At 42.6% G+C, this 27,954-nt stretch overlaps 1 protein-coding gene across 4 annotated transcripts in view; it reads right to left on the bottom strand.

The window, feature by feature from the left end:
* The window catches only part of nlgn1 (neuroligin 1), a 280,512-nt gene extending 253,053 nt beyond the window's left edge, over positions 1-27,459 (bottom strand). For 2 of the 4 annotated variants that reach the window (XM_041839275.1, XM_041839274.1), the window contains exons 1-3: positions 27,081-27,459; positions 25,248-25,345; positions 15,113-15,970 (exon numbers count right to left, since the gene is read on the bottom strand). In XM_041839275.1, the coding sequence (XP_041695209.1) occupies positions 15,113-15,620 (508 nt within the window). In that variant the 5' untranslated portion in view covers positions 15,621-15,970; positions 25,248-25,345; positions 27,081-27,459. Of the gene's footprint in view, positions 1-14,223; positions 14,284-15,112; positions 15,971-25,247; positions 25,346-27,080 lie in introns of all 4 variants that reach the window. The other 2 variants (XM_041839273.1, XM_041839271.1) reach the window with 2 other exon arrangements.
* Positions 27,460-27,954: the final 495 nt, after the last annotated feature.

Here is a 27,954-nt window from a genome sequence, read left to right on the forward strand (position 1 = left end):
TGTCACGTTAACAAAAAAACCTACTAATTGACTCTTGACTGAGATTATCACCAGAGATCAGCTAATTATCTTTTAATATATTCATATTCCAAAGTCATTAAAAGTGTCTTGACCTAGTAACAAGGACCTAGCGACTGGGATATTGTGTTCAAGCATCACAACACCGTTAATTACAGTCACCTAGTCTGGACTTCCTGGAAACCCATGAAGCAAAATGCAACCTACTGTCAAATGGAACGCTGTGAACTAAGATACAGTATATCACACAGAATAAATAATTTGTTGGTACTCAAAACATAAACAATGGTATGGGTACTAATAAAAATGGTTCAGTATTTATAATTAAAGCTGACATTAGGTTCTCAATGTCCGTTATAGCTAATTGATTCTGTGTTCTTTTTATGAAAACACAGTAGCTAGTATGGAGCACAAGGCCATGTACTGTAGCTTTACCCTTGCTGACAGCATCATGTTTTCAGATGGACAGAAAGATGAAGGTAGCAACAGTGAGTCAGTCTGCATGGGGGAAGATTACCACAGGCATGCTAATGACGTCAGATTAGCATAAGAAAGAGATAATTCCTGCTCAGAAAGTCTAACTTCTGATTCAATTAATATCCCCTCCATTGGTTTATTTTAGGTCTTTTAATTCCTTACAAACAGGCAGGGTAGGGCTTAATAACGTGGCCTCCTACAACCTTGAATTCAATTATGCTCCTTTCATCACACAATTACAGTTTTTGAGAATCCACAGCTGTTGCGAATGCTGCTGCTGCTTCCACCAGGCCATCACAAACAATATGATGAAGCCTGCCTCAGTTTGATGCCCCTTTTGGGGATGATTTTAATATTCTATCCAGATTTGAAATCTCCAAAGGTGAAAATCTCCTCAACTGATAAATCTCTGTGGCAATATAAAAAAAAAAATGCATTTGAACTTGTCTCTCAAAGCGTATCAAAAGCCATCCACAAATAAATATCTGAATAAGAAAAAAGAGGACTATAGAAGCCAGGCCTGCATGGTGTGAATAAAGCTGAGGCTCCCATTCTCCCATTCTCCCACCCCTCCCTGCCCTCAGACTCAGAGCCAGGCTGGAGCAAACTAAATATGAAGCAGGAATATAATAGATAATTTGGGCAGTAAATGGCAGGTATTATGGGAGCCATCTCCACTCAGAGGCATATGATTTACCTTAGACACTAAGGTAATGGCTTTGCAAATTCCCTCTGCCATTTGACAACGGCTCACCGCACTGAAATGAGGGGGAAAAGGTCATAAGTCAATGACAATCCATCACAACATCAATTTCTTTTTATTCTCCTCCCAAGTCTTAAATACCAAACATTGGCGGAAATCGCTGTTTCGCTTCCCCTCCCCAGAAGCTCCAATCTGGCAGGTCAGGTTGCAGGGCCCGATGCTTGGCCCGATGTGTCAGACGCCGCCCCTGAGTTCACACATTTCTTCAAGCTTGTTTTCTCTCAACAAAAGGGAAGTGCTTTCCCTGATGGTCTCCTGTGTGTGTCTCCGACCCAGGGGAGGGAAGAGAAGGAGAAGGGGAAGGAAGGGGCTGTCAGAGGGGCTTTCTGGCAAGCTCAGCCTGCCCCTAGAGGCTGCTGCTTTGCCATCGTATGGTTTTTTGGGATATTAATCCAGAATACAGGTCTAAAAACTTAATCTGCTGAATCTATGCCTCATGGAGTCCTAATACAATATACTGTACTGACTGTATAGATGACAACTGCAAAGCTTGGTGCCCTTCTGTCATTTACAATTAATCTATGCTATGTTACAGACACAGCGTTTTTTATCAATCAATTCTACACATTAATCATTATAGCTAGGTTCTATCTAAGGGCTCAGACACAGCAGTAACGTTTGCTGGCCGAGAGTACTTAGCACCTCTGAATGTAATTTGCTAACCAATGTCAGTCAGACGTCTATAGTGAGTGTCCCTAAAACAGCGCGCTGAACAATCGGCAGAGGAACGCTAGATCCACGTTTGTTGTGATGTGTGCAAGCCTTAAAGCAAAAATCCACCTCAAAACATCATATGATGATTTGTTTTGTATCATTCGGGGATGATTTCTGTATTTTGAAAGTTACATATCTTGAAAACTTGATTGCTGACAAGCAAAACATTTTGGGACTATGTCAACAATAGACTAATTAAACAAATACCAAAATATAGTTTTTGGGAGGAATTTTCCTTTTAACTTGACCATTAGACGCCTGAACCAACCCTTGGGCAGTTAGTGCTCTGTCTCTGCTTTAAGAGGGACCCTCACAGCAGGTGCGTTTCTATGCTAAACAGCAGGCATGGCCCAGAGCTGAGGGGGGTGAGGGAGGGAGCATTCTATCTGACACCCCATTGGTCCCTGCTCCCATTAATCACCAGCTTCTCTTCTCCCCTGGGATAATTAGAGAGACCACAGTGATTGATCGGCCCTCCTTTTATTGTGTCAAAAACATATTTCCCCTAAACACTAAAAGGCCACTGCCTGTCTGTCAAATCATCATTAGGCATCAAAAAGGGTCCCTTTCAGCCAAGTGCAGAAGTAGGGGGGCACATTTGCAGTACAGAGGGATCCAGCCATGGCTTTGGTGACGCATCCTCACAAACCACATGATCCACATGAAACAAATTCGCTTCTGTCAAAGGGACTGAGAACAAGGCCTTATCGATGACTGGCTGAAGGAAGATGACAGTGGCAGATATCAGAGAGCAGGATCAGAGGGTTGGGGGGCACTGTGATGTGGAGAGCCTCTGCTTTATCGTCTAAGAACTGCAGGCGACAAGCAGGCGACCATCAATTCTAAGGGCTTAAGAGAAACACCAGACATATAATGATTTTAAAAGAAACAGCATTTCAAACCCTATTCCTTTGGAGCACTTTTTATCTCCCTGACAAACTTTGAAATGCCTTTGGAAATAAAAAGCGAGGTATCAGCCAGGTGCAAATCTCCTTTGATATATGGGAACGTTTGGCAAACACAATTTGTGAGTTGTTAAGGTTTCCTTCTTTCCCATTATTGAGACAACAGGAGCGGAGTGCACTGAGACAGGTGTCACGAGAGCAGATTATGACAAGTCGCTGTTCCGATATCCTGTGTTATACAGTACAGTGGGAACTGTTGCTCCAAGCTGCCTCAGTGAAACTAGCATCATGTTACTGCTATAGCAGTGGCTTGAGAGGCATTGAGCAATATGTGGCCAGAGATGTCAAACTCAGTTTGAGCTGTTTAAAGGTCCTTCCTATCAGCAGAAACACCAATTAACCCGACTTCCTGGCATAATGGCGCTCCAAAATCCCAAACAAAGAGCCCTGAATACAATTAAACACAGGCCTCTGTGTCAGCAGCTAGATAGAATATTTAAACAGCGGAACAAAGAGGGCCAAGTCACAGTGGACTGCCATCAAGCACATTAAGAGCCAAAGCCAGGCTGACTTCCTGCGATTATTCAAACGTCAGGGACCAGCGAAAGACCAGTGTGTGTAACAATCATGATATTTCAAATCTGTGGACTGCTCTGCCGTCTCGAGAGGCTAACCTGATTTTCAGCCTGATTTTTCTTCTCTTCTTCTTTTACGAGGAAGGAGGTAGAGAATTAGCCATGCTTGTCATGTGGCTTCCTAAATGCCACTACACTGGTTAATAAGGACCAACAGTTGGAGTCCTGACAGCTTTAGAGGCTAAATCGCTGCTGGCTATTCGAGTATAGCGTGCCGTTTTATATCACCAAGTCATAAATCCTCCTGAAATATGCTCCTTACATTTGTTACAATCTTCAACAAAAATGATTTGGCCCCTACAAGAATGTAATGTTTCTGTATTCTGAATGTTGTTGCGGTTTTTCTCTGTGGTTCTGGTCTGTTTTGACCTTTGGTCTGAGTGCTAAGGCTTCCGATTGCGCTCTTTATGGAGTAGCGCTGGAGGGAGATTGCAAACGTGACCCTGACCATTGCCTGTCCAATACTATTGGAATTCTTCACTGTGACACTGAGTAGAACTGAATTTAGAGATCCCACAAAATGAACCCTGATGGCATGCCTGCAGTGCCTGGGTCCTATGCTGCCTGCAAAAGACAGACAGATTATTCAAGCAGAATTCATAGAGAAGATCCAGCTGTTTTAAAGGTTATGCTAAAATTACTGTAGCTAGAGGGTGTCAGAAAGCAGCATATAGTACAGATGCAGGTGTAGGATCTTAATTTTACCTTAATTTCACAGCAAAATAATCCTGCAGCAACAGGATTTGAACGTTTAGTCCATAATGTTGCTTGATCGGTGGTTAGGCTTTTATCTGGCCAAAAATAGGCTACATGAAAAGTGCAATACTGTTAATATAACCGTGTTACTGTGGGTTTTCAGTAAATGTATGTAAATCACAAAGCTCATCTGCATTTCCTGCAATGCAGGAACATTCTCAGCAACAAAAGAGTGGTCAAATGAATATCCTACATCTGTATACCACATGCAAGAGCATACAAATGTATGATTTACTAACACTGATGGGGTCAACAGAAAAATTCCTAAATCATATGACAATAATGTAACTACAGTAGATGATGCTATATACTGTCATATTCTTCGGGCTGGATTCAATCCGTTTCGCCGAAGTATCGTGGAAGATAAAATTTAAAGGTAATTTCCGCTTGAGACATTGCCTTTAATTGTCAATCGTGCTATAAAGCGGAACTTCAGTGCTACGGATTGAATAGAGCCCTTCTTGTCACAAAGTGACAGCACAAAAGGATGCTGGAACGCATTCCCAATGAGCTGTCTTTTTATGATGCTATCCTCTGACTCAACATGCTATGAAATTCTGCTTTATGGAATTATTGATGTCTAACATTATCTTCTTTGGGCTTAGATCTCTTACACAGAGACACTGATACACTCAGCTCCGCCGAACACCCACAAACATAAAATAGACAACAAAGCATCACATCCTAGCTCGGGGTGTGGTTTGAGTGGGATGATCCAAAGTTAGTCACACACAAAAAGGAGTGTAACTCATACTTGAAATGGTGCTCCATCTATATAGAATCGACTACTGACTCAAAGTGAGGCATGTGATTGGCGCAGCCGGACTCTGATGTCTGCTTTTAACTCTGCACTGACATCCTTCAAAACCTCAGGGGAGTATACTCAGCTCAAACAAGTCTCCACTCTGCAGACTGTGGGAATTAAACATATACGAATAAGATTCCGTTTGATTGTTTTGTCTGAATAGATATGTAGTTGTTTTGGTTTAATGCATTGTAGTGTACTAATTATTGGTTATTTTGAGTTGCCAAACTCCGTAAAACAATACACATTTAATTTTTTTCCCCTCTGCCCCTTTTTCACAAAAATGTCTACTTGTTGAATGAATATTAATGGAGATACTGTTTCTTAGCCAGTGGGTCCAGCAGCTCCAATCTATCAAGAACTCTCTCTGGTGACTTCAAATCCCTGCTTTCGTCATGGGGGAATCTTTTGGGATCCTTTATCGACATACATAATAGGCTGGAAGGCAGAAAGGTATATCTAATGTAGGATTATGCCACCATTGTTGTTCTTCAATTTTAAAACTGAGTATGGAGGGGATTTGACCTGTATAGTGTCCTCATTGAATATCTCTAATGAAAATATATAGATACAAATCGTCTGTCCAGGATTTACTTTAGTTTACTTATAGGACATCTTGATATTTCTTGTCTACACTATTAGAAAAAAGGGTTCCAAATGGGTTCTTCGGCTATCCCCATAGGAGAAACCTTTTTGGTTCCAGGTAGAACCCTTTTTGGTTCCAGGCAGAACTATTTTGGGTTCCATGTAGAACCCTCTGGGGAAAGGGTTCTACATGGAACCCAATAGGGTTATACCTGGAACCAAAAGGGTTCTACCTGGAACCAAAAAGGGTTCTTCAAAGGGTTCTCCTATGGGGACAGCCGAAGAACCCTTTTATGTTCTAGATAGCACCTTTTTTTCTAAGAGTGTAGGTGCAGTTGGATTGAAAATATTTTGCTTTGAATTGTCTATCATGTCCACATACAACTCTGCTGTAAGCAGACTGCACAGTTGACACAGAATAATCACAGCGGTCTGATACTGAAGCTCCCCTACCTCCCTCTCTCCCTCTCTCCCTCTGCCTGGCTGCCACAGGGATTGATGGCTCTGCCCGGCCATTAATATTCAAGGTGAACTCCTCATAGTTTCAACTGCTTGTGGAACCTGCTCGGCACGGCCGGACCTCAAGGCTGATTTCTCCCAGTCTGACTGTTTTCTGATCGTCACTTAATGTACTCCACCCCTCCATTAATCATCACCTTTGCCTTTACCTGCCAGACCAGAGCGTCGCCTGGCTGCAAGATGAGTGGAGGCCACCCACCAGAATACATGTTACTTTTCCAGCTGCGTGCACACATTATGAACTCTGTGATTAAATGACCCCTGCTATAACGACGATGTGCACTGTCACAGATGGGGGACGGACGATGTGGCGAGCCACTGAACCAGTGAAAAAAACCTGACTGCGGCCCATTTCCTGGTTGCCAATATGCTTAATGACAGAAGTGATGAGTTATTGACGGCTCTCGTCTAATTAGAGGCACTGAGGTGTCTATTGCAGCCTTTGTGCAGACACAAAGAGGCCCATCGATTTTGCTTTGGTGGACTGTATCTGGATACTTCAGGGAGTGTGTGTGTGTGTGTGTGTCTGTGAGAGAGAGTGTATGTATGTGTGTGTATGGGGGGGGTGTATATGTGTGTGTACTGTATATGAGTGTGTAAGAGATGGCGGGGCAGGGGAGCATCTGCTGTCCCTTTGACTGGCAGAAGCCTTAAATTCCAATTAGGCACACTTCCCTGGATTGGTGAAACTAATTACTGGCTTTAACTCCAATAATGAAATGTTTGGTGGAGAGTGGGAGCATGGGAGACTTGGGTATTTTGTGTCTTGGTCCCCGAAGTATTCAAGTCCCCCATGTACCATTCTCAACCACTCCTGATTTTTGTTTTAAATTAAACATTAAAACAAGTAGACACAGGGTGAAGGTACTTCATGATTTCAAATCCCCATCGATTTCTCTTTAATATGCATCTCAAAGCCGCCTCGACAACTGCTGGGGTTAAACATTTATTAATGACACCCTCTGGTATGGAGCACCTCAGTAGAACGTGGCTCCTGGCTAAATGATTTATTGACTACTGTATGTGCAAATTACAGTTTATTACTTCTTATTCCAGCACTAACCTCTCTGTCATTTAAACATATTTGTTACGGGGGCCATAAGTATTAAAAATGAGTCTCTACATGGGAATGAAAGTGTGCCAATGACCTTTCTACAGTAAACAGGCAGACTGTAGGAGAGGCAGCAGCTGGGAGGTAAACTTAAACCCAGTGATTAACACACTCTGGGTCAGGTGCTCTGTTCCCATTATCAAGTCAAGGTGAAACCTGCATTTACTTACATTCCCCTGCACAGTGGCCATCTGCAACAGCTTGTCACTCCAACCCGCTATCTTTCTCTCTCTTTTCCCCCCTCTTCTTTAGGTTCAATAGTTGTCACTTACTGAGAAAATGCACTGTGCTCAGCCGGGAACGGGGCCAAGTGCAGCACGGAATCTGTTTCATCCGACGCTCCCTAATTTAGCATAAACCGTAATTAAAGTGACTTGGCAGTCGGCTAAAACCAAATGTCATACTTCCTGATCACAAGAATGGGTGTGCAGTTGGTAACCAGAAATAAGCCTGATGCTGTGGTCTTGTTATGTAAATGCCCATCCTGACAATTATTAAATGGGTTCAAACTGATGTACAACTATCAATGGCAATTGGTTAATGTACTATATATTGACAAACTTTTGGACTATAGTCAAAAAAGAAAAAACAAGGTATCCTGAGTATATGGTCCCAGGTTTTCAATATATGAGGCTTATATTAAACCTATGGGGTTTTACTCATCACAGAATCAACAAACAAGCCACTTTCCAATCCTGCATCATCCTGAAATCAAGGTTCCTGTACCATCACGTTTCATCACAGGTTGCCAATGGCAATACCATTCTGTTTGAGCTATACTTCACTGTCTTCTGACACATAGCGAACATGTCCTTGGGCAATTAGTGGATTGTAAATCAAGGAAGATGATGTTTAACAGCTTCCCACTGTAGTTCAAATGAGGCACACGGCAACTCTGCACTAAAGTGTGGCCTGGCCCTTTAAAATGGGCCCAGTGAATTGGCGTTTCAGAATTTATCACAGCTGCCACCGACCAAGTCGGTCCAAACATTATATCACCCACTGGCGCTCTCTCTCTCGTTCTCTCCCTCTTTCTATCCCTCTTCTTCTCTTTCTCTCTCTCCTTCACTGCAGTATTGCACATCCGGGCCTGTGTTTTCTTTAAAGAGCCACTATTCATCCCTGCTCTGAATTCCGAGGAATAGGCCATGAGATCACAAAAAATTAAGTGATAGAATCAAAGCCTACTGCGCTGAACATATGTTAGCACGCGTAAAAGTGAAAGATGTGCATACTGTACAGTGCTTGTATGTCTGTGCATCAACACTAGGGCTATAGTATATGGTATTGACACTGATTGTTAGAAAGAAAACAAACTCTAAATGTGGGAACATTTCCCTCTCTACTCATTGCATTACATAGTGTAAGGACATTTTGGAAAGGCCCATAAAGAATATCTGCGAATATGAAATTGAAACTATGGTAAAAAGCTGTTACTTCTCGGCAGCAATATCTATGTTGTTTCAACAGCATATTTTAAATGTGCATGAGAGCTTGCAATGTATTTCACACTGCATCAAAATATCATTTCTGAGAAATGATACTACTAGGAGCTCTATAATGAGTGCCATGCCTGGCCTGTTTACTTCAGTTTAATGCCCTTTATTAAAGAGAAAAAAATAAGATACTCATATATTTATCATAATACAGTCGTCATTAATATTTAACTGAAGCTATCAACATTGGAACCTTGGAATACCATTTGTATCTTCATAGAAACCTCTCAGTATGACAACAATAGTAAATGTTCAGCCATCATTCTTCCTGCTACAGCATAAAAGACCAGGGGAGGCTTTTCCAATCAACATTTTCATACCTCAGATGATGGAAACTCAGCATGAGAGCACGGAGCTTTCAAATCCAGGTGAGATATTACTTTTTCAGATTGAAAATACACTTGAAGTGTGGCTAGTGACTCTCAGTAGTGGAATCAACATCGATCAATTGAAAATTAACAGATTAGATTTCCCACAAAGATTGTCTGGAGGCACCTCGTTAAGTCTACAGAGCAGTCCCACGACTCACACATACTTACTACACACCACAGCAGTTAAAACCCTCTGTATGTGCATGCACAATCCGCCAAGAGAATCCAATCCACCATGAATAACATATAGGGCCTTTCCCGACTCTACCAAGCTCTAATGACTTCACTCACGGATTGATTTTTATTCCACACGCTGGATTTCTAAATGCTGAGCCCACCATTGTACACTTCTGCTCAAATTGAATACACTTAGCACAAACTACAGGTGATGTTCACAATCACCACTGGAATAATTTCCTGAGAGAGAGCAAGGCAGTTTGTATGTGTACAGAAAAGTCTACAAATTCACACCCACGTTTGCCTGCACAAACACACAGGTCTGCCTCTTTCGACCTCTTTTCCAGAGAAAGACTGAAACACATGGTAACATACAATCATATACACATTCACAAGGGCGGCAGGTAGCTTAGTGGTTAAGAGCATTGTACCAGTAACCGAAAGGTCGCTGGTTCTAATCCCCAAGCCGACTAGGTGAAAAATCTGTCGATGTGCCCTTGAGCAAGGCACTTAACCCTAATTGCTCCTGTAAGTCGCTCTGGATAAGAGCGTCTGCTAAATGACCAATTCAATTCCAATTCAACCCACCCACCCACAGTGCTTCAGCCCACATAAACAAAGCTACAGCACACCTTTAAAACTAAAACTTTAGCCCAGGTTTTACAGACAGCTTCTCTCCGGGGAGACAGTGGGGAGAAGGCTGGAAACTTATTGGAGCTGTAAAAATATATTCCTGAGGCCCTGCACCTCCCCCAGGAGCCCCCTTCAACCATTACAAAACTGGGACGAGACCTCGTAAATGGAAAGGGGGGGAGGGGGGGGGGGCAAATAGTGTAGCCAAATAGTACTAAGGGCAACTATGTACCACTCAATGTGTAAAACTTACATCATCATAACACTAACTACACTGGGTTGCAGTTATTTGGAGTACTGCAGAACTACTATAAAATATTCTTTCCAAGGACTGATGTGTGTTGCTGTAACAACTGAAGAGCAGCTCATAGAAACCATTCCCAAATTGATTATAGAGCTGGCAGAAAGAGCTTTATTTAAGCTTCATCCAACTTTCCCCAACCACACAGATCTATTCTAAATCAGCTCTGTAGTACCCTCAATGTCGACGCAAATTCAGAGAACAACGTAACTAACATCTTACTGGAAGTATTACGGGAAGTATATATATTTTTTATTTATTTAAAGGAACTCAGTCCGGCTTTACACTTCCTATTGAAAGTTGTAATAGTAGAATGCACATGGTGCAATTTCGAAATTGGGTAGTGCATCATCAGTTCCTCTTTTCATGTTTAGAACTTGTCAGAAATGTCCAGATCAACTAGCCCATGTCAGCTAACATTTTTTATTTCGTTGTTTTTTTTGCCCATAGATTTTGCTTTAAAACGGCAACATTTTATTTGCACCCCATGGCAAAATGTGTAGAATTGCAGGAAATAAGCTTTAAACCTGCAAAATTCTCTCCACCAACAAGAGGGGTGTGAACAGTTTGTGTCATGGACAGTGCTTGTGCCCATAGAAATAGACGTGGTGCATGCACGCGCAGGGGGGGCGCAGGATGTTCCCCAATGCTGGAAGGGGGGCCCGAGTTAAAAAGTTTGAGAACCCCTGATGTAGAAGGACCACACTATCACAGTTCAACCTGCATTACCACCAAACACTCAACTTAAAATGTGCCTCTCTTCTACATATGCCCAAAGAGGAACAAAACATTGAATGAATACTAACCATAACTGAAAAGCTCTGCAGTATTACAGAGGATATAGAAGATGAATTAGCTCTCCCCTGAAACAATCAATGTGACTGAGAAATGATAATCTGTAAAGGTGAAATCCTATTAACAATGCTGGAATGATGAAAAATAGCCTACTAATAAACATATAAAAGAGAGGCACAAAATATGACTCTTTACTGCATTACTGATGTCACTGAGCTCTCCTCATTGTCATGATTTTGTGTGCTTCCACAGTGACCTGAGATATAGGGTGAGTAGATAATTGCAGTGGCAATATGCTGTGTGATCAGTGTCAAAAAATGAATCAGACATACCAGTGTGTTGCAGCTTGTGGAGTCTAAAACATCATCCCATCCCATCACACTGCTTTACCCATGTAGCACTGCAATCAATAAATTCTAGCCCTAACTTAGAGGAAGCTGTGTCATTTTGTAGACAATAAGAACACTTGGAAATAGACACTGTAGCAAAACACAGTAACATAGTTGTTGCAGTTTTGCCATCAAAAAGTGAACATTGAAGAGAAAGAAAATTAAAAGGTGTGATCAGCCACTTAATTGGCCTTCACTCAGCAGGGGCAGAGTTATGTGACATCTGTCATACTCTAATTTCCGTGTTAAGTGTGTGTGTGTGTGTGGGGGGGGGGGTCAACATGGTGGCTCTGACTGGCAGGAAAGGAGGTAAAATGATAAAGCAAAGAGGAACAGGGAGAGACGGGACAAGTTATGATATAATTAGTTAGTAAAGGTAAATTGGGTATATACAGTACCAGTCAAAAGTTTGGAAACACCTACTCATTCAAGGGTTTTTCTTTATTTTTTACTATTTTCTACACTTTATTTTTTACTATTTTCTACATTGCAGAATAATAGTGAAGACATCAAAACTATGAAATAACAGATATGGAATCATGTAGTAATCAAAAAGTGTTAAACAAATCAAAATATATGTTATATTTGAGATTCTTCGAAGTAGCCACTTGATGACAGCTTTGCACACTCTTGGCATTCTCACAACCAGCTTCACCTGGAATGATTTTCCAGCAGTCTTGAAGGAGTTCCCACATATGCTGAGCACTTGTTGGCTGCTTTTCCGTCACTCTGCAGTCCAACTCATCCCAAACCATCTCAATTGGGTTGAGCTCGGGTGATTGTGGAGGCTAGGTCATCTGATGCAGCACTCCATCACTCTCCTTCTTGGTCAAATCGCCCTTACACAGCCTGAAGGTGTGTTGGGTCATTGTCCTGTTGAAAAACAAATGATAGTCCTACTAAGAGCAAACCAGATGGGATGGTGTATCGCTGCAGAATGCTGTGGTAGCCATGCTGGTTAAGTGTGCCTTGAATTCTAAATAAATCAGTGACAGTGTCACCAGCAAAGCACCCCCACACCATCACACCTCCTCCTCCATGCTTCATGGTGGGAACCACAGATGCAGAGATCATCCGTTTACCTGCGTCTCACAAAGACACGGCGGTTGGAACCAAAAATCGCAAATTTGAACTCATCAGACCAAAGGACAGATTTCCACTGGTCTAATGTCCATTGCTCGTGTTTCTTGGCCCAAGCAAGTCTCTTCTTATTATTGGTGTCCTTTAGTAGTTGTTTCTTTGCAGAAATTTGACCATGAAGGCCTGATTCACGCAGTCTCCTCTGAACAGTTAATGTTGAGATGTGTCTGTTACTTGAACTCTGTGAAGTATTTATTTGGGCTGCAATTTCTGAGGCTGGTAAGTCTAATGAACTTATCCTCTGCAGCAGAGGTAACTCTGGCTCGTCCTTTCCAGTGGCGGACCTCATGAGAGTCAGTTTCATCATAGCGTTTTTGTGACTCCACTTGAAGAAACTTTAAAAGTTCTTGAAATTTTCCAGATTGACTGACCTTCATGTCTTAAAGTAATGACGGACTGTCATTTCTCTTTGCTTATTTGAGCTGTTCTTGCCATAATATGGACTTGGTATTTTACCAAATAGGGCTATCTTCTGTATACCTTGTCACAACACAACTGATTGGCTCAAATGCATTAAGAAGGAAAGAAATTCCACAAATTAACTTTTAACAAGACACACCTGTTAATTGAAATGAATTCCAGGTGACTACCTCATGAAGCTGACTGAGAGAATGCCAAGAGTGTGCAAAGCTGTCATCAAGGCAAAGGGTGGCTACTTTGAAGAATCTCAAATATAACATATATTTTGATTTATTTAACACTTCTTTGGTTACTACATGATTCCATACGTGTTATTTCATAGTTTTGATGTCTTCACTATTATACTATAATGTAGAAAATAGTACAAATAAAGAAAAACCCTTGAATGAGTAGGTGTGTCCAAACCTTTTGACTGGTGCTGTACATCGGAGCTACTGTATATGTTTACAAAATACTATATGTGTGACTACCTCTGGATATACATGTTTAAGGGACTTGGAGGACTGCTAGTGGGATGGAATATCTGAGATGATGTGGGAATATATTGGCAATGCTATAACAGTGTCAGAGCCTGATATGCCAGAACCCAAATCTACGGAGGGGAGGAGGGTTGGAGAGGGTTTGACTGCCCTGTGTGTGTAGCTCAGTAACGAGGAGAGAGGGCGCAGAGGGAGGATGTTTAATGAGCGCTCCCCCTGCCTCCTGCCTGCCAGAGTGGCTGCATTAACACCACACGCCTTATCAAGGGCGCTGTCACCGGCACTGAGAGGCACAATGCACTGCCACTCCACCAGCCAGCAGAAGAGAGGGAGAGAAGGAAGGAGAGAGAGACAGGGAGGAGTGGGGAGGGAAGGAGCCTAGAGGACATTATCTTGATGAAGCCATGATCGATAAAGCCAGAGCAAGCCAATGGTACAGCGATACCATCCCTTTAATTGAGATTAGACTCTGCAAGTTCACCGTGCACCCATCTAATTTAAGAGTGGCTGACATCTCACCACAGTTAACTCCTCACACACGTCATCAATTACAGAATACTCTCTGACCTGGGAACTGGCAGCCAATCAGAGGGCCCCACCTCCTCTCCTCTCCTCTCGGTAGAGCGCTGCCTGGGGAGGGGAGACGCCTCTCTCTGGGGCCCCATGCAACCAGCCCTTTTGGGAGACTCTTCCCTTCTCTGTTTTTTCTGTTATTTATTCCAGTGCATACATACCTCCTTGTCTACATATTTTCTTGCCCGGTTTCCTGGCACATTCCTTGGATATTCTTTTTACTGTAAAATGAATAGAAGACTAAAAAATAACATGGAGCTCCATTAAGGACAGTTGGAGCATGCAACACCACTATCTGACTGCTGAGGAAGGAGAGAATGAGGTAGCAAAGAGAGTGCCCACTGGGCACACCACTGGTTGAATCAACGTTGTTTCCACGTCATTTCAATGAAATTACGTTGAACCAATGTGGAATAGATGTTGAATTGACGTCTGTGCCCAGTGGGTTGCTCTTACTGGCTTAGTTCATTAATCAATCAGTAAATCAATCAATAATCATTATTTACATGAGCTTCCTCCTTGATGGGCCCTATTAATTGTGCCTACACACAATGGACAGATGATGAGCCGCTGTCAGTCAGGAGTGAGGAGTGAGGAGTGAGGAGTGAGGAGTGAGGAGTGAGGAGTGAGGAGGAGGAGGAGGAGCAGTAGGAGGAGGGGAAAGGAGGAACCAGTCTCACCTGAATGGACGTGCTGTGGTGGACAGGAGGATGTGTGTGAGGAAGGGATCAGGAGACTGATGAACAGCCGCACACTCACACACAGACAGACACACACACACAGACACTCACACACAGATTCACACACACACACACACACACACACACACACACACACACACACACACACACACACACACACACACACACACACACACACACAGAGGCACACACACATACATACTCACACACACAAAAGCAGTGTCATGCACGTAAACATGCAGAGGTCATGCTTTTCACACTCTTGTCAGCACAAAACAAATATGAATATATTTAAAAAGGGGTTGTTGGTTTAGGTCTGTTTTTCCTGTTGGTCCTGCTGTTAACTCACCATCCTCAGTGGGGACATAAATGTTTAAGAAAAGGCAGTCCTCGCTCTGGTCCTGTACGTAAGAAGACACTATCTCCAGGTTGTTAGTGAACCACACAGGCAGCATGACGTCCGGCAGGCGCCCCTCCACGATGGTCTGGGGGCAGACCGGGCCAAACTGAGTGGCGTTGCGGACCTCCGGCCACGAGATGGGCGGCTCCGGGGGCTGGAAGCGCCTCTCGCCCGTGGGGGGTGCGGCATAAGGTACCCCCAGGAACTGAATGACGGGTCCCAGGATCTCGTTGTTGAGCTCCTTCTTGACGCCCCTCAGTTTGCCGTAGACGGTGGTGACCACAGGGTCCGTTTCGTCCAGTTTCTGAGAGGCCGTGACCAGGGCCTGCTGTGCTAGGCTCAGTATCCACAGCAGGAAGGTGAGGTCCAGGCCCAGACCCAGGCCTACGCCCAGCCGGGGCTGCATGGCCCTCCAGGCAGGGTGCAGCCTCAGACGGCCAGGCCTCTGCAGGGGCATGCTCTCTCTGCCACACCAGTAGACACACACACACACCAACTGGGGCTCACCGCACCGCAGCGCTAGCAGCAACAATCCACTTTAGGTCCGCCCACAGGAAGGGGTACAATCAAAGGAAAAGTATCAGGCCTCCCAAACGTGCGGCTGTCAAAACTTTCAAAGGCTCTTCGCATGGCAAGTACTCCCCACTGATTTCACACTGGCGAAGGCGACATCTTCACTTGCCGCTATTCGTCAGGCCGCATCCTATTGACAATCCTGTTTTCCATCCTGGCGACGCAGGCAGGGCAGCCATTTGCAGCAGGTCTTCCACAGATAAATCAACCCCAGTCGAGGCGTGGGTCTATATCCTGCAGGAAAGAAATAAAAATTAATTAGTACTGAGGTGGAGAGAAGAAATATGAACAGAGCAGGGCTTTATTGGCTGTTCCATTCTGACTGTGTTGCTATCAAGCAGAGCACAGGGGAATGACAGTCTGCCTAGTGACACCTCATCAATCATGTGCAAGTAGCAGACTGACTGAGTGACTGGGTATTAGTTAAGTAAGGGATCCCTCCTCCTCTTCCAGACCAGGGAGGGAGAATTATGAAGATCATGTTCATAGAGAAGGAAATCCTATTTGTTTATAATGCGATGACACCTGTCATAGACACTTCGCAGCCAGAGCAGGAGCAGACACATGGTGGGGGACATAAAGAAATTTCAGTTATGACAGTGTTAGCATGGAAATGGGAAAAAATATCAAAACATTCTCTAAGAGCATCCATATTCTTATGACTAGAGCACCCTTTTGAACAAGTTTACTCAACAAGGAGAGTGACGTTAATTAGGGAAATATGCTCAGATCAATAACATAAAAAAGTTGCAAACCGAGCCTTGAGGTAATGCGACATGTTGACTCGCTTCTCCTTGCACATTAACTGGCTACTTCCAAATCTTAGGAGAGAAACCTTTCAACCTTGCATACAGTACAGTACATATAAATATTTGAAAGCTATATTTGGATCATCCTCTATAGACGGGATAGCTGACGTCACGAAAACGTTGCGGCAGAAGTCCGTGTGTTGTTGTGATTCTGGATGGTCAGATACAGTGGGGGAAAAAAGTATTTAGTCAGCCACCAATTGTGCAAGTCCTCCCACTTAAAAAGATGAGAGAGGCCTGTAATTTTCATCATAGGTACACGTCAACTATGACAGACAAAATGAGAAGGAAAAAAATCCTGAAAATCACATTGTAGGATTTTTTATGAATTTATTTGCAAATTATGGTGGAAAATAAGTATTTGGTCACCTACAAACAAGCAAGATTTCTGGCTCTCACAGACCTGTAACTTCTTCTTTAAGAGGCTCCTCTGTCCTCCACTCGTTACCTGTATTAATGGCACCTGTTTGAACTTGTTATCAGTATAAAAGACACCTGTCCACAACCTCAAACAGTCACACTCCAAACTCCACTATGGCCAAGACCAAAGAGCTGTCAAAGGACACCAGAAACAAAATTGTAGACCTGCACCAGGCTGGGAAGACTGAATCTGCAATAGGTAAGCAGCTTGGTTTGAAGAAATCAACTGTGGGAGTAATTATTAGGAAATGGAAGACATACAAGACCACTGATAATCTCCCTCGATCTGGGGCTCCACGCAAGATCTCACCCCGTGGGGTCAAAATGATCACAAGAACGGTGAGCAAAAATCCCAGAACCACACGGGGGGACCTAGTGAATGACCTGCAGAGAGCTGGGGCCAAAGTAACAAAGCCTACCATCAGTAACACACTACGCCGCCAGGGACTCAAATCCTGCAGTGCCAGACGTGTCCCCCTGCTTAAACCAGTACATGTCCCGTCTGAAGTTTGCTAGAGTGCATTTGGATGATCCAGAAGAGGATTGGGAGAATGTCATATGGTCAGATGAAACCAAAATAGAACGTTTTGGTAAAAACTCAACTCGTCGTGTTTGGAGGACAAAGAATGCTGAGTTGCATCCAAAGAACACCGTACCTACTGTGAAGCATGGGGGTGGAAACATCATGCTTTGGGGCTGTTTTTCTGCAAAGGGACCAGGACGACTGATCCATGTAAAGGAAAGAATGAATGGGGCCATGTATCGTGAGATTTTGAGTGAAAACCTCCTTCCATCAGCAAGGGCATTGAAGATGAAACGTGGCTGGTCTTTCAGCATGACAATGATCTCAAACACACCGCCCGGGCAACGAAGGAGTGGCTTCGTAAGAAGCATTTCAAGGATCTGGAGTGGCCTAGCCAGTCTCCAGATCTCAACCCCATAGAAAATCTTTGGAGGGAGTTGAAAGTCTGTGTTGCCCAGCGACAGCCCCAAAACATCTCTGCTCTAGAGGAGATCTGCATGGAGGAATGGGCCAAAATACCAGCAACAGTGTGTGAAAACCTTGTGAAGACTTACAGAAAACGTTTGACCTGTGTCATTGCCAACAAATGGTATATAACAAAGTATTGAGAAACTTTTGTTATTGACCAAATACTTATTTTCCACCATAATTTTCAAATAAATTCATAAAAAATCCTACAATGTGATTTTCAGGATTTTTTTTTTCTAATTTTGTCTGTCATAGTTGACGTGTACCTATGATGAAAATTACAGGCCTCTCTCATCTTTTTAAGTGGGAGAACTTGCACAATTGGTGGCTGACTAAATACTTTTTTTCCCCACTGTAGCTAGCAATAATGAAAAGAAGCTGCCATGTGGGGAATCTTAGGAGGCTCGTTTCAGCTAGTTGTATCTTGTTCTTGATACCATGTCTTGTTTTGAGGTGTTTTGACTGATGTCACGTCTATGCTAATATGGCTAAAATTCGCTAGCTAACCAACAACTGTAACAATGTAATTGAGAGACAACAAGTGCTCATTGTGCAAATGTATTTATGTTTTCAATAAACATTGGAGACGAAATATAGTTTACATGTTGTCCACGATCTAAGCCAACCCTTTCTGTATTGCCCCATAGTTGCGCACGCATCGGTTTTGTTGCTAAACAACCAACCTGTCTATAGAAAACAAGTCTTAATGAGGAATGGAAGGTTGGTTTGCAACTAGAGGCGACTGGCTCTCTCTCTCCCAGGGGAGCCAGTGACAGGCGGATTCAGATCAGCCATTCATTTAGACCAGCACATGAACACAGCGCCAGATCTCCCAGTGCAACACAAAGCAGGTTTATGTCCTCCCACAATGGGACGCTTGTCCTCAATATTACTGTACCGGGTCCGCCACACATAGAGTCAATGACACAGAGTCACAGACACAGAGACAGCAGCAGAACAGGCACATCATTCAGAGATCAGACCAAAACGTAGAGACATCAGCATCCGGAGTGGAGACTTTAAAGTGTAGTGTAGTAACCATGTAGTCAGGGGCGTCATGCCCCCCAAGAAAAAAAAAAATCTGAGGGGGCACAAAGTACGTGAGAATGGCTGGGAGTTGGTAATGAAACAGAGCCATAATCATTATGCTTAATTCTATGTATCTCTGCTAAAATCTGGGTAAAGACATTTGAGTTTTATTCAGTACATTTAGTTATTGCTTGCTTTTCTAAAGTCTACCAACCTTGCCAGTAGGCATGCCAGCTAAGATAGTTTGACAAGCTAGCTACTCTAACTTGATTGATAGCCTGAAATGGCTTCTTGGTAGCTAGTTATGAGATTTGGAGATTGGGAACCTAACTGGGCTAGCTAAAGCCAACTTCATAAAATTTCTAGGTGGCTAGTAGTATTACAGCGAAACAACAACAACAACAAAAATGTATACAAAAAAATATATATGTATATACATTTTTTAAACAGGACAAATCTGAGGAGTCAAGTGTCCCTGTGCCCCCTATGGGCATGACGCCTCTGAATGTAGTAAGTGACTTTTAAATGAGTGGCCCAGTGGTGAAGTAGGTTGACACCATGGGGAGATGAAGTGATCCTAACAACCCACAACCCCAAGACATTAAGCACACCCTAAGGTTGGACATTTTTATACAGCAGTTCTAAAAATACACTGTAGCTGTGGGCATGTTGAAAGAAGCACTTAGGTTGGACAAGCAGATCTGTCTGTTTATTGGTCCTCCTGTAGACCTAAGTACACTTATGTGTGTGTGAATATACAAGAATACAGGGTTGGAACAGAGCTTTATACTGTGTATCCCATACTAAATGTAAATTAAATGCTCTGGGTTGGAGGAGTTTTGCAGGGCTCTGATAGTTTTAAACCATCCCAGACACGGCAGATGAGATGTCCTTGTGTGCACAATGGTAATATTTGCAGTCATTTATTTTTTGTATATAGCCAAACACATTCATTATTAGTACCACTCTCACTTCAACCTTTGCAACAAAGCCATATTTCTAAACAAATCGCATCTATTGACAGAGGCGTACAAATTATATGCATCCAAACAAATGCATAGCAAGCAGTCTGCGCCCTGGAATAATTAGGCAAACAGATAAACAGAGGAATGAAATGAAAACCTCTGGCATTGATTGTATACTGTATTGTTAATGAGGCTATAAAACTACTGTGTGGTTTTTACAATGGGGAGGCTAAGAAAAACTGCACACGGACCTCGCTGCAACCCTTTGCCATCGCTGACACACCAGACAAATATTTAGACTGCAGACAGGCAAATAAAAACCAAGGCTTTGGCTCTAATCTGAACATTTTTTTCAGAATCCAGGAGGGGCGAGGTCTGGCTGGAGCGATGATAGCTGGCTGGAGCAAAGTAGGATTTGGTAACATTGTTGTGCTGCACAGTGTGAGGGAGATGAAGTGAATGAGTCTGTGCACAGAGGATGAGATCAGATTGTGTCCTTTAATCCTTATGACAATCTAACTCAAACAGGCCTATGCTGAGAGGAGTTTAGTGAGGTATCTCCCAAAGCTAAATCTCTCTGGGGTGGAAATGTACCGTATACATCCCAGCAACACTGGGCCACAAACCTATGGTAGCTACCTTAACACTCTGTAATATCTATGTCATACCTACAGCTTAACAATAGTGCCCATGTTTTCCTTCTATAAATTTTTTTCTCATTCCATTTTCCTCACTTTTCCTAAATGGGGACAGAAAATGGTTGCCACTTTGCCTCCAATTTCCATGCTTTCTGTGTGTGATTAAACCCTTCCAGGTGTTAAGAACAAATTTCACACGTGGCCAAGATATCCATTTAACAAATCCTTTGAAAATCCCCTGCTTAAGAACCCTACCATAATAAGCTCAGCAGATCAAGCATAAAGAGGTGATCTATGAAATCAACCTTGCCATTTATTTTGCATGTGGAGTCACTCATGTATTATCCTGTTTTTCCAACTACGTTTATTTCTATGTTGTTAGTTTGTTGTTGGTTCCCAGAGTACATGGAGAAGCATGCATCGTGCAGATCCCCTGCAGGAACTTGTCCCAGTGTGAGTCGAATCACTAACATGCTCAGGGACACTGCAGCCAAGTGTCAATGCTGAAACGGGAAGCTTTGCAATGGGAAGCAATGTTATGACTTGATTTTATGTCCAACATATAGACAATCTATACCTGATGCATCACAATACATCATCACCACATTATTTATTACCCTATTAACATACTGATGGGTCTACGGAGTGGCAAAATACCACAGAAAAGGCATACAGTACATAGACTGAGAGACGATGGTAGATGAAGAGCGTTTAATGAGGTTCAGGAAATGTTTCCCCATAGGAGCCACTGGAAGGTCTCCGATTATATAGAGGTGTACTCTGGAAAACAAACGGCCTATTATTTGAGCCCAAGCTGTCAAAAATAGAGAACATAGGGGCACAAAGCAGAGTTATGGTGGCAGTCAGTCAACAGACTAAATCGTCCATCACTGTGTGGTTTACATCCATGCGAGCTCCCACTGACCTTAATGATCTCATTTCACCTCCAATAAAGGCTTTTGGAGAATTTATAGTCGGCTGCTTATGACTATTTCAGTGGATATGCTTAGCCAGCAGGTCCGCCATGGCTAGAGTGTGATTTAGGGACTTTGCGGTGTGACAGTAGGATGTCGCTGTGAATTAAGAACACGTGTTGGAAGCCTCCTCTGTACTCATAACAAATTGAGCACCGTTTGTGACAATGCCCATTGTATCACCACCACCCTTTAGTAAAACATGTCAGTCACGTTGTGAGGAAGTGGGTAACTAGACTTGACTACAGCAGCTCCACTGAGGCCTGTCTCCAAACTGGGGGAAATCCCAGGACTGGGGTTATTAATAAAGACTGATGAATAAGTCCAGTATCCACGCATTAATAATAAGAAATCTACAATCTATAGTAAATCCATAAGGAAATGATGATTAAGAAACAATTATGATCATATTACAAATGACCACCACCACTATGTGTGCTACTAATAAAAAATTATAGAACGCTGATACCAATAATATCACCAATTACATTTGGTAGCAGCCATTGTAGTAGAATCACTAATAAAAGTAGTAGTATCCACCATTTTGGTTTTCCATCATTACTACCTTCTTAATTATGGCTAATGACACTTAACAAATTTCATGATTTACTCAATTACTGCTTACGTCCCTCTGACTGTAGCAGGTTTTCGTGTGCTGTCATGTCACATCAACTCTGATGGCCCCTCAGTGCTCTGGAGTACTGGGAACATGGAGGAGTTAAAACTGTAACGGCAAGCCGTGAGCTCTTCACACTGCACACACACACTGCACACAAACTGCACACATACACACACACACACACACACACAGAGAAACACACGGTGTATGGTGCCCAGCATACGCCTGCAGCTCGTGGCGGAACACTGAGGTGCATGACGACAGGGGTGACGTGGCTGTGCATTATTCATCCAGCTCTACTCCCAGAGTCTGCAGCGGCTCCGGCCAAGTCCTGCATCACAATGCACAATTCAGCCTACACTACTCCCTACACTACTCTCTACTTTACCCCCTTACCCTTAATTAGCCCCCTCAAGGAAGCCTCCTCCTCTGGCCTCACATCCCCACATTACACTGTTTACCAAGATGATAAACAGGATCATAACTGGACAGCTTCATGGGTGCTTCTACTTAGCAAATCAGGTCAAATCTCTCAAATCAAGTTTATATTTAAGTGCATTTCACGTGGGTGTCAAGACACTGAACAAACTGAAGCAAGAATAGCCAAACAAAACAATGCAAGAAAAGAGAATACAAGTTGAATAAACATTGATAACACAATCAATGGATAAAGACAGGGGCAGGAAGCGAGTAGAGGTGGCAGTGATCAGCTGATCACAGCCCTTGTTAGAGCCTGTATTTAGAAAGCATGATTTGACTACATTTATGCAGCATGGCTGGATGGTTGTGTGGGAGGGCATCTGTTTTTTTCCCTCCACTAGGTTCACCTGGATGCCATCTTTGTGCCTTCTTGCCAGGGGTCACAGCTGAAGTACCAGGTTGGCGTGAAAAATGGAAAAATGGAAAAGCTTCCTGCCTTCTCTCCGAGAGTCCCTGTGCTCAGTGAGAAACACTACCTCCCACTCTCTCACTGCAGGGCACAGAGAACAGGCCTGGTTAGGAGGATGCGTGGGAAAGTCATTATCATACTTGAAAAATTATCAACTCCACTATTAGATAATATTTTCCAAATGTGGCGTTTTCTCCCCAGCCCTGCTCTCATGGGGCAGACAGGTCTTACGGCTCCACTTTAGCCCACCCCTAGGATCCAGGGGGCCCCCTCAAATTGGTTTACATCAAAGCAATAATTAGTCAGTTAGCTCCTGCAGAACTCATAAGGGACTGGAATGCCCTCAAGGGCCAAGCCTGCTAGCTGGGGAGAGTAAACACGGAACCTACACTCAGCTAGTTTCCCCTGGTGGGACTCAAACTTGGGTTTGGTTTCTTAATGGGCACAAATAGAGGGCAAAACTTTCTTTAAAAGATATAAATGAGTCAAAACGTCAGTGGGGCGTTTCTGGTGTTTATTCTCTATATGAATCCAATATTTTTTCACTTTGCTCTGGTCTGGCTTTAAAAGCCACCCCCCTGAGTGGAAGGACAGGTGTTATTGTGAAAACACAGAGCCTACTGAATTGGAAAGTGTTGCTGTGCTGCTGTGGCCCAGCTCTCTCTCACCTTTAGAGCTACAGGACTCTGATCGACTGGCTGAGACGTCCTTTCACTCCAGCAGCTGTGGATAGGTGGGAAGTGGAATACAGACGAGAGGAAGCGAGCAGCAAGCAAAAACTGCACTCCTCACAGGAACACAGAAAAAAAGTCCATTAAGGCCGTTTAGATTTGTCTTGCACTTTGAGTCCCTGGCACATACTGTGTTTCACTTTATGTGTTTTGGTTTTCTCTAGGAAATGGACAAAAGAAGTGTAAAAGGACTGGGTGCCCTCAGGTGAGAACCTGAGTCATCCGACCAGAGGGTTGGGTCAGGTCCCACAGGAGAGCTCTGTGCCTCTGTACACCCATTAGATGGGGTGCTGCAGCGTCCCTCCATTGGGTACACACACTTTAGACCTGATTAATACCCAATTTCCCAGAGCCTGCTGTGCTCCCTGTCAGGGCTGAGGCTCTCGCTGCACCCATTTCCCACCTCAGATCAGTCAGACACAATGAACTGACCAAAAACACAGCAAATGACCATTAAGCTCAGCTCTCATGTTGACAAGAGGAGGACATCAGTGATCAGTCCACTTGAGCTGAAGAAAGACTGTAGGGCTAAATAACCAGCAAATGGCTAGTTTACATGAAAAACCACCTACCATGGCAAATCCCAAACACCATCCATGTCACAGGACACTCACAAAGCCCTCTTCAGAGGGGCCATTTGGAGCCCATGCTAGAAAATTTGCTCAATATGCAGACAGTTCCAAAATGGCCCCAAATTAAACAACACCATGTCAGAACTTGTAACAGAAACCTCCACAGCAATCATCTAATGAGGAAAGGGTAGCAGATATCTTCCATAGTCTCCATCCCATAGCAAAAGATAGTACTGCTGTATACTGTACTCACAAACCATATTCCTTCATTTCTTCACAGAATTCCCCTTTGGATCCTTACAGGGTTATAGTAAGGCAATACACAATCCCATTACAGGTGTGCTTCCTACATGTCTATTAGCTTGTGGAATTATTATCTGAAATTAAAAGCCACACTGACTGACTGTGATTATGTGCCAGTACTGTCCATGCAAGCTGTAAAGGGAAAATATTTTGCTCATTAAAAAAAAAACAATTTCATCTAAAAGAGTAGTATATAAGAAAAACTGGTGAAGGTCATCTTACTTTATAAATGCCCAGACAGAGAATATTATGTACAAAGACATGCAACAGTTGGAGGCTCTCTGCCAATACTGTAATGAAAAGAGTATTATTCCAATGACAATTTGGCAATCTGACTTTTTTTTTGCAATACTTAATTAGATGAATAATTCATTGTGACACCTGGAGTTTACTTTCTGTACTTGAACAATGGAATATGCTATCAATGCTCATTTGTCATAGGCTGTTGATTTAGCACTAATGTAGGCACTGTGTTGCAGTGTGCCATAATGCACTGAAAAAGAAAGTGTTCCCAACCAACATGATGAGGGTGAGTTCACTAAGTCGGTCACATAATTCAAAAGTAACGCACCTGAAACAACAGGAACGCAGAAGTCAACAATTCCATTATTTATGAACTAGCTCCCTCCCATGTACAGAGTGGGTAGCTGAGTTGGAGGCTGCCAGGAGCTAAAGGAAAGAAGGTAGATTACTGTAAGAAGCTCTAACCTTTCAGGCTACTGGCTTGACAATAGATCAATGGTTTGAGACTTTTTGGGGTATGAACTACTGCACCTAGATGCTGCAGATGTAAAAAAAAATTATATATAAATACATTAACAGTAGCCTAGGCATTAGCAACATTGTGTCCCTTTGTTTCAAATCAATTTGGCTCCTACCATACATTTTAGTTAAGCTGAGTGAGTCACGATCATATCTTTATTTAGCTTCATCCCGCAACTAGTCATTTAAATTAACATTTATATGAACAATTTTGATTTTGACTTTTAATGTTAAAGTTGTTCGGAACGAGGCTAATATTTTACTAGTTGATCTCACAAATCAGTAGGCCTAATAGATCATTTTTTGTGCCTGCGTTACAATAGAGGCCAATCACATGGCTCTCTATTTCAAATCACATTCAACTGTGTCCTTGACTCTAATATTGTGTGCGATTTGATTGGGTAGTTCTAGCTACTACCTCATTTTATGAGCTTTTACAGGTGCAAAGTCCAATGTGGCTAAAACCACACAACATGCAGTGTTCGTGTCAATAAAACTGTAATTAACAGCACCATGCCAGAGCGCACTGTATAGGAGCCTATATGATAAATGCCCTCTTATGCATATCGCAACCGATGTAATTCAATGACTAATAGCTTGAAAATCACAGAATGATAACTGGTGAATTTATCCCCCATATCAAACATGCATTAAACATCCATATTGTAGATAATGTCATTAACGACTATTAGCCAAACCAAATAAACTAATCCAGTCTTTTACTGCCATGAGTAGCTAGTCCTGTCTGTGGGCTATGAATTGAGCGCACATAAATACCGCATTTATCCAGTTTTCTGGTGCCCTGTGCCTATAGCCAATAGTGTTGAACTTTCCCATCAAACGTCGCCTACTCGATTTACTGTATAATACATTCAGTTCTTCATAGCATAAAATGTTTACCCACCATCTGAGAGTTTTAATTGTCTATTCAGTCGTCTATAAACATACCATTGACATTAATTAATTAAGGCTAAGAAATTCCGACTCAACGTGAGGTATATATCCTTAATTATGGGTCAATTAATATCAATTCATTTGGCTGATTAATTTCAATTAAGGGTGGAAATTAATTTTCCTTCATCAAGTGAGGATGATGTTCCAATTCGCAGAGAAATGAATTACCGTTTCTTTATTGCACTGAATAGGGTTAGGTTTCTTCACAGGGCTGCTGGTGGTGTTAAAATGGATAGCGATTTTTGGACCTAAGCACCTGTGCAACTGGCATCAGCACAACTGACGCTTATGAAAGTAGATTAATCACATTTTCATATTCAACATAAAGGCACGTGAGTGTGTGAGCTTCCAACAGAGCGATTACACCAGAGAGCTGGACAGGAGCATATTGTCAAGCATGTATAGCAAAATATGCTCCATCATTTAATGTAGCCACAATTCCATCATCCCCAATTGAAATTCGTCATAACTCTGGGAAAATTATATAGGCTATACAATATACACATTATGCATGAAAATAGAGACATTTAGACATTCTATAACTTGTTTTTCCCCTCTCTTTCCCAATATCTTACAACTGACCTCGACTCGAAGGCTCGCATTTAAAATCCCCATTTGATAAAAGTACACAAGAGCTGGGACCGAATAACATGTTTGAACTGTCACATTTCCGTATATGTATATTTACCATAAGGCTTGATCTCCACCACTCGTCACCTCAGACAATTTTCCTCTGTGCCATGTCCCGTTATTTCAGAGTGCATTGCTCTTTAAAATCAGGGACAGAAAGCTTGCCAGAAAAAATAGGACTTTTCACTTCAAAGGTTATAAACTCGTCTTTTCATACTTCGTCGTAATTCGGTCCAACAATTTCGCAGAATAAAGACAAACTAAAGGATCCCCCTTAGCCGGAACAAGTGTTTTTAATCCAAAATCCTTTCCTTTATCAGAAACGACCATTTGCTCTGGGTCTTATCTTAACGACATAAAAACTAAAGAACTGAAATATTTTTTTATCTGCTCCTCACGATTCAGGGTGCACTTGCTTGATAAAATGCCGAGGTCTCTTCTCGTCCCTGTTGGAGAGATGATGCGCTGATCGAAAAATGGAGCAGAGATACACCTAGTGGCCCTGGAAAGAACTTCAATAAAGCTGCTAAATATTTTTTAAAGAGACAAGGAATATTTATTTCCCTATGTCTGCAACTAAACTTCCTCTTATCAAGTCACGATTTTACTCTAGCCCATTATAGGTTACCTATTGTGTTGTATCTATGTGTGGGCATTTCTGGAGTAGCAATTATTCCCAGAATGAATCACTTCCCTGAGCTTACTGCTGTTGCATCACATTCACAGGTACTTGTTGGCTGCATTTTATTTGCATGAATGTTATTTTTTTTGTAGTACAGAATGATCACCTGTCAGTGCATATGAGCATATAACCACCTGAGAGGGATAATTAATTAAACCACGGATTGGATTTAGCCACCATATAGAGCCATTGTTCTGCAAGCGCTTCACAATTGATAGGCTACTTGAGGCACATGGAGAATGCTGAGAGT

Source organism: Coregonus clupeaformis, chromosome 20, assembly GCF_020615455.1.
Source record: "Coregonus clupeaformis isolate EN_2021a chromosome 20, ASM2061545v1, whole genome shotgun sequence".
Lineage (NCBI taxonomy): Eukaryota > Metazoa > Chordata > Actinopteri > Salmoniformes > Salmonidae > Coregonus > Coregonus clupeaformis.